This window comes from Myotis myotis, unplaced genomic scaffold (assembly GCF_014108235.1).
Source record: "Myotis myotis isolate mMyoMyo1 unplaced genomic scaffold, mMyoMyo1.p scaffold_m19_p_13, whole genome shotgun sequence".
NCBI lineage: Eukaryota > Metazoa > Chordata > Mammalia > Chiroptera > Vespertilionidae > Myotis > Myotis myotis.
The window spans coordinates 45898867-45911321 of record NW_023416317.1 but is presented as its reverse complement, the minus strand read 5'-3'; the positions used below and the strand labels follow the sequence as shown (position 1 = coordinate 45911321).

Here is a 12455-nt window from a genome sequence, read left to right as displayed (position 1 = left end):
CCCTAAAGATTTCTTAAAGACATTTTACTATGGCAGCATTCCGTCTGTGCTGGTTGAGGGAAATAAGGATATCAATAGGGATTGTGGTTTTCTTTGTTATGAGTTTGAAGCTGCTAGGCAGGAGGATGATTGACCCTAATATGCCTTTCATGAATTATGGGGATATCTGGAGTCCCACATTTAAAAAACAAATCTGAGACTATAACAAGGTTTTACATTTCCAGAAACAACCTAGAATAGGAATGATGATCAAAGCTTAATGTATCCTAGACACAAATTGCAGTTTAACCTTAGCTTGCTACTTGTCCTCCTCTCTCATGCATTGCCTATGGGAGAAAAGGGTCAGGATTGGCAATGTGTGAGCTGTTCTCGAAGCATTTTCATATAAATCTTAGTTTACCTCCTCATTCTCCTTGTTCCCCCTACATCCACTCCCCTCACCCCAAACCTGGAAGATAGATGTTAGCGCCAGTTTTTGGATGAGGTAATGAATTTTAGAGACCTTTTAAGTGAGTGTTCCCAGGTCACATAGCTATAGAGATCCTGTGTTCTGTGACTCTGGCATGACTTTCCAACTTGATAGAAGTTCCTGCAAGGGAGAGTGCTATGTACTCTTCCTACTGCATAACTTTAAAAGGCTGTCTTCGGCTCTGGCTCAGTGATTAGAGCATTGTCCCTTGAACCAAAGGGTGTCGGGTTCGATTCTGGTCAAGGGTAGTACCTGGGTTACAGGTTTGATCCCAGGCCCCCAGTCAGGGTGTGTACGGGAGACAACCAACTGATGTATCTCTCTAACATCGATGTTTCTCTCCCCCGCTTTCTCCCTCCCTTCCACTTTCTCTAAAAATCAGTGGAAAAAGTACCCTCAGGTGAGGATTTAAAAAAAGGGCTATCTTCAAGTGAAATTGAAATCCAAATATTTGTGGAATTCTAGGATGTAGCTTAGTAAGAGACATCACTCTGGCTGTGGCACTTGTGGTTAAGCAGTCATTTAACTACCGAGGCCTGACCCCTATCGAAACCCCCAAACACTGTGACATTAGTGTTTAACCATTGAGAAAGAGCTTCAGCAAAGTTTGTTTTTTAACATCAAAGGCAAAACTTCTGCATGTTTTGTGTGTGTTTGTGCATGTTTATTAAGTAGGATTTGACACATAAATTGTCCTTTTAGGGACTATTTTTTCAATTTTACCCTTCATGTTTAATCAATATTTTACTACAGTGATCGTAATTACATATTAATAGCTGCTTTTAAGAGTACTTTCTTCATATCTTGGTTACTTTCCCATGTTTTGATAAGAAAACTCCCTAAGGGAAATAATAATTATAATAATAATGACTAATATTAATAGAATACTTACATGTACTACCCATGTATGATTGTTTACATACTCTGATTATTCCTTTAAACATCAAGAAGTAGACACAGAGCTGTTAAGTAAATTGCCATAGGGTTACACAGCCAGAAAGAGGCAACGTAAGAATTCTAAATTGTGCAGCCTGGACCCAGAGTCAGCATTCTTTTTTTTTTTTTTTTAATATATTTTATTGATTTTTTACAGAGAGTAAGGGAGAGGGATAGAGAGTTAGAAACATCGATGAGAGAGAAACATCGATCAGCTGCCTCCTGCACATCTCCTACTGGGGATGTGCCCGCAACCCAGATACATGCCCTTGACCGGAATCGAACCTGGGACCCTTTAGTCCGCAGGCCGACGCTCTATCCACTGAGCCAAACCTGTTTCGGCAAGAGTCAGCATTCTTAATCTATACGCTGGACTAGCTCCCTAGAGGAAAAGAGAGCTTTCTTCGTAGGAAACGTAAGAAGGTGTTTAGCAGTTATTAAGGAATTTAATCTGATTCTTCTGTTGTATCAGTTTCATTGCAAAAAATCTCCTTGCTTTAGATTAATTGAATTCATTGTCTACTAAGATAACTTATGGAGACCTGGACCCCTGGCTTATAGATAGATCATCAATATCACTTTCTGATTTGAGGTAGCATGGATTAATGAAAACTAGCTGGCCCTTTGGCAAATCATGTATGTTTTATCTTTATCATCTGTAAATTAAGATATTTGGATTTAGCCCTAACCGGTTTGGCTCAGTGGCTAGAGCGTCGGACTGCAGACTGAAGGGTACCAGGTTCGATTCCAGTCAAGGGCATGTACCTTGGTTGCAGGCACATCCCCAATAGGGAGTGTGCAGGAGGCAGCTGATCGATGTTTCTCTCATCGATGTTTCTAACTCTCTATCCCTCTCCCTTCCTCTCTGTAAAAAAAAAAAAATCAATAAAATATTAAAAAAAAAGATATTTGGATTTAAATCTGTAAAACTTTCAACAATAAAGACTTTAAAAAGATATTTGGATTTAGTGATCTCTAACGTCTGATCTGACAGTCAAATATTTTTAAATTCTAAAGCTTTTGAGTTATTAAATATATTTAAAGAAACATTTTGAAGAATTAACATTAATTAATAAAGTATTTCCTTGTAGTTGTGGGCTGTTTGATTCCACACAGGGAAGAAATCTAGAGTCTCTAGATTTTTTCCTGAAGGCACTAGTTCAGGATAGTGTGCAGCCAAAAAATCCCACATAATGCTGAACATCATCAGGAAGTATGTTTGAAACTGTCTTCTTTCTTATTCAGGAATAAAACTAGCTTCTATTATGCTTGAAGTATTGCAAGTAGGAAACCTCAACATATACATACATGGTGGAACTAGAGATCTGTTTAGAGAAGTGACTTGTGGAGAAGTGGATGTTTTTCTTTTTTTTTTAATATATATTTTTTATTGATTTTAGAGAGTAAGGGAGAGGGAGAAATAGAAACAATGATGAGAGAGAAGCATTGATTGGCTGCCTCCTGCACGCCCCCTACTGGGGACTGAGCCCACAACCCAGGCATATGCCCTTGACCAGAATTGAACCCAGGACCCTTCAGTCCCAAGGCCCATGCTCTATCCACTGAGCCAAACAAGCTAGGGGAAGAAGTGGATGGTTTTCTATGTGAGGCCTGACTCTAAAGATGAGATTGTTCGGTCTGAAACTGTTAATCTTTTGAGAAGCTGGGATTAAAGACCATCAGGCTAGAGTGGTAATTCAGCTGGTGTGAAATCCACATGAGAAAATGTCAGCAAAAGAACTTTGAAAATGCAAAACTGAGAAGAGCTTTGAGTTAGGAAAAAGAAAGGACCCAAATTCAGCATGGGACTCTATCTTTTATTAATTAGTGAGTGACCATGAACTAACCTTTTTGGGCTTTATTTTATTTGTAAAACCAGAACAGTGGCTGTTAGACCTCACAGGTTACCTCTTTATTCATTTATTCATCAAACATTCATCAGAACGTGCTGTGCATAAAATACTTTGCTGAGTCATATGGGGAAAAGTAGGGCTAGGACTTGGTCCCTACCCTCCAGGAGCTTATAAACTCCTGTGGGAAAAGATTCAAAATAGTAAAAATCAAATATATCAGCATGAAATAATTGGTAAAAGGGTCACATTATTTTGATGAAATGGTGGTATCTGAATAAAATTTTGCTAAGTAGAGTAGGGAGGAGAAAACACTGGCGGCTGTGGACAAAGGAACGTGATGCAGTAAAAACTTGGTGAAAAGGACCATGGCAGCTCAGGTTTGGTGGAGTCCTTGCCTAGACTTACCAGGTCTGGTAGTCAGCCTTCCTACCATTTGAAGCTGGGGGATTGTGGGCAAATAATAACCTCTTTACATGCTCATTGAGGTTCTTTCAGACTTCGTGGGATTAAAAGAAGGAAAAGAAAGTATGTCTAAAACATCTTCATCTCAAAATTAGGACTCATTATTTTAAATTATATAAGTGTTACATATTTTTTGCTAGAGAGAGAAAAATTTGACAAAGAAATCAAAATGTATGATCCCATCATCTAGAGATAATCACTTCATTTTTTCTATGTGTGTATTTAAACAAAACAGGCTCATTGATACCTTATATACTGTTTTGAAATCAGATTTTTAAAATTTGTTTTATGAATCAGGGTTGTTTTTAAATGGCAGTAGATACGGATTTCTCCTTTCCAGTGACTGAATAACATCTATGGCTATACCATAATAATAATTGATTGGTAGATTATTTATGGTTATACTTTATTTTCTATTTGCTCAGTATTCTTTGGGATAAATTCCTGTAAGTTGAATTGCTAGGTCAAAAGTATATATCTTTTAAGCCGTTATACTAGTATATATTACCAAACAGTCTTCTGGGAACATTGTACCATTTACATTCCCACCATCAGTATTTGAGAGTATTTGTTTGTCTAGCATAATTGGCAATGCTGAGCATTATTCATTTTAATCTTTGCCTATCTGGTCGGTAGGTTAAAAATTGCCAACTTAATTTAAAGCCGAAACCGGCTTGGCTCAGTGGATAGAGCATCGGCCTGCGGACTGAAGGGTCCCAGGTTCGATTCCGGTCGAGGGCATGTATCTGGGTTGCGGGCACATCCCCAGTGGGAGATGTGCAGGAGGCAGCTGATCAATGTTTCTCTCTCATCGATGTTTCTAACTCTCTATCTCTCTCCCTTCCTCTCTGTAAAAAATCAATAAAATATATTAAAAAAAAATTGCCAACTTAATTTAAAGTCAATTTAATTGTAGAATATGTATCAAATTTGTTGATTAAGCATTATTGCTTAAGTGTGACTTTGACCTTTGGGAGCATAGGAACTGTTAATAACCATTGGGATTAGCATTTATTGGCCTTTGTAAATGTTTGTTGAATTAAACAGTAGTTTCCAGTTCATGTCTAGTCAGTCTGTGAGCGTGAGGGAAATGAGAAAGTACAAGTTCTTATTTTTTTATGTAATGTGGATTGCTGAATGATAGTATTCAAAGGTAGGGCCTTGGCCAGCCAATGGGATGGAAACATGTATTACTGGTATTCCTGTTACTTGGGTGTTCTGATAAGTGTTTTATTATGTAGCATGTTCACTGTTTTACAGAAGACGATTTTGAGCCCTAGCTGAGCTAGGATTCAAAATTGGGTTTGTCTAACTCAGTGGTTGGCAAACTGTGGCTCGCGAGCCACGTGCGGCTCTTTGGCCCCTTGAGTGTGGCTCTTCCACAAAATACCGACTTCTGCGCATGGGCCACGAAATTTCAATCACACTGTACGTGCGCACCTGCACGTGGTATTTTGTGGAAGAGCCACACTCAAGTGGCCAAAGAGGCGCATGTGGCTCGCGAGCCGCGTTTTGCCAACCACTGGTCTAACTTTCCATTATATAGGCACTCCTTAACGTATTGGAAGGATGTAGTCTTGAACAGCCATGCATAAATGTTTATCTGCAACCACCGGGTGCAGATGCTGCAGCTAGTTAACAACAGCCTCTCCCAGTCTTGCTGACTGAGACAAGGGAGGGGACACTCTGTGAAATGGGGAGCAGACCAAAGCCCCCATGTTGCCTGGGTCATCCAGATAACCTATGGGAGGCCATGCAGAAGGTCTGAGCTCAAAAGTAGTTCCAGTGAAGACCCCTCATAGCTTTTGTCATCAGAGCTTTCAGATAAAATAGGATAATTTACTTTACATCATGCAAGGCCAAATCAAAAATGTCAACTTTACAATGTTGATATCTCACTTGGATAAAGAAGGAATATGGCCGGCTAGAATTCTCTCTGTTCTGATTAAGATTGTCAAGATGCTATGAATCATAATGTGTCCAACAGAGGTAAGGAAATGTGAATCAAAGCTCTGTGTAGAATGCAGGCATCGGGCACACAAACCTGTGCAGAGCAAGAAGAGTATAGTACTCTAGCCTTCAGGACAACAGGGGAGGAAACGGAGAAAAGGAAGGCAGAGTACTGCTTAATTTTACCTTTTGTCATCCCTGCTAGTCTTGAGCTGGTCAAGACTAGAAGCTGCTCTAGGAACAATGGTAATGTCATAGGGGTTAGGAGCATTACTGGATTCAGATCATAACCTTTCTTTAGCAAGTTGCTTAATCTTTCAGACTATAATATTTACCTTTTAGGATTATCATGAGGATTATATGAGATGTTTGTAAAACACTTCAAACAGTAGCATACATTGAAGTGTTCAAGATAACTATTATTAATGTATTGTATACTGAAGTGTTTTTGCTTTGACTGCTCATTTTTACATGGCTAATGTTTTTACATCTTTTTAAAACACCATTGACTTATAAAGGAGTTTTCTTTCTAATGTATCATTGATCAAGAAGTAATGAATAGTAATAGTTACATAGCTTTAAAGCCATTACCATAGTGCCTGGTCTTACCACCTCTATTTAGAAGAGGGGTGGGGGGAACAAATGGAAATACCTGACTTGTCCAGGTTCTTCAAATAATGGTACAATGCTGCAGTTAGAAATTATATCTTCTTAATCTTCTTGTTTTTAATCTGTTTGATAACTATCATTGTAAAGTTTATGGACATTACATCTTGTTGAATTAGAGATCTGTTGGGGAGATAAAACAGTATTATGAGCACACCTTTACTCCTACACTGTTTTGGTGACTGTTAAAGGAGATTTTCTTTTGTAATCAATTTGGCTTTCAAATTTGAGCGAAGAAGTGAGACTTGATGGCTGTTATTGCTTTATGGTAAAACTGAAGTACTTGGATCTTATACTTGGCTCACAGAGAGTGACTAATTTGGACTTGGTTCAGACAGATAATTAGGAATACAGGTTTATTTGCTATGGAGAATTTCACTGTAATCTGATTAACAAGCCTTTCCTCCTTTGGTCTATCTACTGGGACAGGCTTTGGCCTGTATGCTATTTTTATGTGGCCAGCAAGCTAAGAATGGGGTTTGTTTATTCACATTTTTAAGAGTTGCGGGGGGGTGGGGGGGAGGAAGAACACAAAGATGAATATGTGACAGAGACCTTATGTAACCTGCAAAGACTAAGATATTTGCTACCTAGTTCTTTATAGGAAGTTTCCCAAAACTGGGATGAGGGCGTGAAAATGGCTTTATTAGAATAGAATTTGATCTAATGAAATGTTTTGATTTTTTTTAAAGATATCCTTCTTTAAGAAAATTTAATATAAGTAAATTTAGATAAAAACATTTAAAAATATTTAGAGAATAATTTTAACATCATCACTAAAGGGTTATTTGCTTTATAGAAGGACTTTTGTATTAGCTTGTTTAAGTAGGAACTCTATTTGTGGAAGTGTATGTTTACAGATCATTAACTATTTGGCTGGCACATGCAAAGCTGGTATGTCTGTTTCACTGCCAGCTGAAGGCCAAGGAACTGAAGATAAAGCTTTCTTACAGTTGATTGACAATCGGCTGATGAATTCTTTCATCAGTGTTTGAAATCACTCAGGCTCCATTGCCCTACTTGCTACTTGAAAGGTATATTAATTGCATACAATGAAATACATATGTAGTTTTTGTTTTTTTTTTAACTCCTCAAACTATTAGGCACTATGTGCTGTTTTATAAATAACTTGGAATTCAGTGATTTTTTTCTTAAATGGTTTGGCCACTAAAGCTGATTTAGTCACAGGCACTCTCTGGGCACTGGGGCTGCAGCAGCAAAGAAAACACAAAATACCTGTTCCTCTGGAGCTTTTGGGGGTAGGGGAAATACATAAGTAAAATATGTATTATGTTCGTAAGCTCAATGGAAAAAAAGTAAAACATATAGGAAGGCATATAGGAATGTTGGGCAGTTGTGATTTTAAGTCAGGTGGTTAGGGACAGCCTGCCTGAGGAAATGATGGTTGGGGGAAGGTAGGAAGAAGGTTAAGCAACATATGGATTTCTGAAGAGAGCATGTTCTAGGTAGAGGAAACAGTGGCTATAAAGGCCTTGAGGTTGGAGTCTTATGTTAATAATTGTATAAGTGAGTGTGTTGGGGAAAGGTGACAAGATAATGATACTGCTTTTGTGCATGTTGAGATTTGAGGTATTTATGGGACACCCAAGTAGTTACATCTAGCAAGCAGTTCAGAAGAGGCTGGGCCTGGAAGGAAATCTGTGGGTCACTAGGTTATAGGTGGTATTGAAGTCATGCATGGAGATCCTCCTGGAGTTCCATGTGCAGCGAGATGAGTAGAGGACTGAAGAAGGAATGCTGGGGAACACAAATGTGGGGTGGGGATAAAAGAGCAATGTGCAGGGAAGACTTAGGTCCGACCTCATCAGTGTAAGTGGTAGAATAGGAGAGGGCAGTGTTACTGAAGTTGTAACAATGGAGAGTCTTGTCTGACTTTTATGCCTTTCTCATCTCTGCTAACTCACAATCAAGTCAGCCTTCAAGTGCAGCTGTCCCCACTCCCAGGCTAATACCTTAGTTCAGTCCTACCTCATTTCGTGGAGGACTCCAATAATAGTCTCTTATCTAGTCTCCTTACTACTAAACCTACCCTTGTCAGTTAGTTTTTAACACTTTTGCCATAGTGGTCTTTCCAAAATACCGAAACACTGCCAGTGGCTTCCCATTATCTTCAGGATAAAGTTTAACCATCTCAGCTTGGCATAACATGCCCTTCATGATCTGCATCCCCTATTTGTTCTCACTTTCTGGCTTCTTTTCCCCTTACATTTTAAATTTCGTGCATGCAAATTATTTGTCCTTTCTAGAAGGACACTTGTTTGCCTCCAGCCTCTGTATATGCTTTCCTTACTTTGACTAACTCTTCCATGGCTCATTAACACTACAGTACAAGATTTGGCTAAAGTGTTACCTTCTCTTCAAAACCCTTTCTGAGTTCCAAGCAAAACCAGAATACTCCCTTAGGGCTGGCTTCCTAGTTTGTCACTAATCTCTAGTGTGGTCCTAATGACAGTATCTTGAAATCATATCCTGTTTGTTTTCTCTCTCAAATTTATGAGCTCCTAGAGGACAGTGACTTTGACATAAGGATATTTGTATTCCTATTGCTTGGCTTAGTGTAGTAAGTCTATTGCACTGGTTCTCGACACTGGGAAGTTGTTAGAAATGGAGATTCTCAGGCCCCACCCCTGGCTTACTGAATCAGAACCTCTGGAGGTGAGGTCCAGCAGTGTGTGTGCTTTAACCAGCCTGATTATGAGTCTGATTATTAATGAGTCTGATACATTTTTGAGAACCATAAGTCCAGTAAAATGAATGATGAAAAATAAGCACTGTGGTCTCAAGAGTATCTTATATTCAGTCCTTAGAAAAAGGAAATATCTATGCTCTAGTGCTGGTTGCAAGAACTTAAAATAGTGAGCATATGTGGTTAAGATTGACAATATTTTTGACGTCATGAATTTGGGCTCAGAATCTGTTCTGAGCCTATTGAACCTTTAAAATTGGAATTAGATCAACTAAAAGGAAGATGCAAACTTGTTATTTAAAGAATCACTCATGGTATCACCAATAGAGATAACCAAATTATCAGTGATTATTTCTAGCTGATATTACGGTTTTTATTCTTGTGTCAAATTAAATGAAGTTTCATGTAATTACTGCCTATTTTTATGGATCTATATATACTTTAGAAAATTCTTTTTGAACATTGTATTGTTGTAAGCTTCTATCATAAGTCTGGGCACTAAATTTTTGCTTACAGTACATAATATTATTTCTGTGGGATAATCATTTTTTCAGTTGGTGTCATTTTAACTCAGAGGATTCCTTTCAGGAAAGTAACCTGCCATAAGAAAAATCTTGATTCTTCTTTTTTTCTAGGACAGGCTCAGGTACTTTTTTAAGTTAATAAACTTTATTTTTTAGAGCAGGTTTAGGTTCACAGCAAAATTGAGTGGGAAGCACAGAGAGTTTCTGAATATTCCCTGTCCCCACATTTGCAAAACTTCCCCCATTATCGACAATCCCACACAGTGTCACATTTATCACAGTCAATGAACTGACATTGACTTGTTATTGTTAGACAGACCCTATCCACTTTAACCTTTCAGTTATCACCTGCAGTCCATAGTTTACAAGAGGGTTCTCTCATGGTGGTGTACATTATATGGGTTTTCACAAATGTATAATGACATGTAGTTACCATTATAGTTTATACCAGTGATGGCGAACCTATGACACGTGTGTCAGAGGTGACACGCGAACTCATTTTTTTGGTTGATTTTTCTTTGTTAAATGGCATTTAAATATATAAAATAAATATCAAAAATGAAAGTCTTTATTTTACTATGGTTGCAAATATCAAAAAATTTCTATATGTGACACGGCACCAGAGTTAAGTTAGGGTTTTCCAAAATGCTGACACACCGAGCTCAAAAGGATCACCATCACTGGTTTATACAGAATAGTTTCACTGCCATAAGGAGCCTCTACTCTGCCTAGTCAGACTCCCTGTAAAAGGTTTTCATAGACCTCCTTACCCAGTGACTTAAATTATTTTTGTCTAATTTTCATGCTATTGAGGTGAATAGATATAAATTCTTTAAATTCTTTTTGTTTATAGTTCTTGAACAATTATAAAACTAAAATGAATTATAAATTAAATGCCATTAAAACTATAGAACTGTCCTGGCCGGTGTTGCTAAGTGATTAGAGCGTCAGCCTGCACACTGGATGGTCACAGGTTTGATTCTCAGTCAAGGGCATGTACCTGGGTTGCAGGTTCTATCCTTGCCCCTAGACCAGGAAGCAACCAATCCCATATCAATGTTTCTCTCTTCCCCTCCCTGTTCTCTTCCACTCTCTAAAAATCGACGGAAAAAATATCCTCACTTCTTGGGTGAGGATTAAAAAAAAGAAGAAGAAATATATATATGTTTACTGAAATTAAATGCCATTTGGGTTTAATAGTAGACATAAATACTTACGTATTTTACTTTATTATTTTCATTTTTAAGTATTATGGATCATCATAGGAATCATTGTCATTATCATGCATATTACTGTTTTCCACCCAATCTGTTATTTTGATGGGCTGTTTTAATAGTACACTACAATAATAGTACTAAAAAAATAAGTACTCATCTAATGAAAAGTTCTTTATTGTCTATTTAAAGCTATTTATTGCTATGAAGTGTTGGAAAATGGTTCATAAAAAGAACCAGTCTGGCCAGTACAACTGAATATAGAACTGACAGCTCTATGACACTTTTTTTTTAGTTTGGCATGCTTGTTCTGTCTCAGCTTGGCACAGTAGGGTTATAAATACCAATGCAGAGGTGGGTACGGCAGTCTTGTTGCAGCATTTAAATATAAAGATGGTCATTCAGAAGATCTAAGATATATATAATTTTTAAAAAACTTAACATGAAAATGAAAACAATTTTTAAATTCTCAGAGAACTCATGAATCTCCAGGAATAAGTCCTTAGATCCAAGGAACTACTATTAACATAATATTGCTAATAACTATATAAAGTCACAATTTAAAAAAAATCCTCACCAAAACATTGAATAGCTAGCCTAGTTTTAAACTTTTAAAACTTGTGCCAAGTTTAAATCATATGAGTGTTTTGTTATTAATATTTTTAATAGAAATGAGTATTTTTAAAAATATATTTTATTGATTTTTTTACAGAGAGGAAGGGAGAAGGATAGAGAGTTAGAAACATCAATGAGAGAGAAACATCAATCAGCTGCCTCCTGCACACCCCCTACTGGGGATGTGCCCGCAACCAACGTACATGTACATGCATGCCCTTGACCTGAATTGAACCTGGGACCCTTCAGTCCGCAGGCTGATGCTCTATCCTCTGAGCCAAACCGATTAGGGCTGTTATTAATATTTTTAAGAGCGTTTACCTGATATTCTTCAAACTGAAAACTGAGAGTATTTTGTTCCTTGTAGATTAAACTGTGATGACATGAGTTGAGCTTCCTGAAAAATACCCACAGAGGAAGCCATTTATAATAGGATAGAACCAGAGACTTAACAAGAGGAACAGAGACACCGGGAGGGAAAATCCTGGAGGCAACGTCTGCCTCTTCAACTCTATGGTTTCCTGATTATTTTCCATCAAATTACCCTTTTGATTGAAGCTAGTTCCAATTAGGTTTTTCACTTTACACTAGAAAGCATGTGTGTGTGTGTTCCATATTATAATTTAAAAGATTTGTTCTTTTTTTACAGGTGAAGATGGAGCTGGGAAAACAAGCTTAATAAGAAAAATTCAGGGAATAGAGGAGTACAAGAAAGGAAGAGGATTGGAATATTTGTACTTAAATGTTCATGATGAAGACAGGGATGGTGAATATCATCTATTTGTAACCTAAGTTTTCTGAAGTCTTTCCAAGGTGCACTGCTGCTCATATTAGTCTTGAGTGTGCCGTTTTTCACTAAGAGTACTACTATGTCATGCCAATCGGTAAATAGTTATGTTTAGGCATATGTTTATTGGTTTGGGATTGGGATTCATATAGTGATACTTTTAAACATCCTAATGTATTCTGGTGTGCAGACCAGCTTTCTTGCTCTCATTGAAGACTATCAATTTTCACTCAGATGATGAAATAATAGTATCCCATGATTGTTTGCTGACT

General features: G+C 37.6%; 1 protein-coding gene across 2 annotated transcripts in view; it reads left to right on the top strand.

The window, feature by feature from the left end:
• DYNC1LI1 (dynein cytoplasmic 1 light intermediate chain 1) overlaps positions 1 to 12455 on the top strand; it is a 33721-nt gene that overhangs the window by 2478 nt on the left and 18788 nt on the right. For both annotated transcript variants that reach the window (XM_036332853.1, XM_036332852.1), the window contains exon 3: positions 12046 to 12162. In XM_036332853.1, the coding sequence (XP_036188746.1) occupies positions 12046 to 12162 (117 nt within the window). The remainder of the gene's footprint in view (positions 1 to 12045; positions 12163 to 12455) is intronic.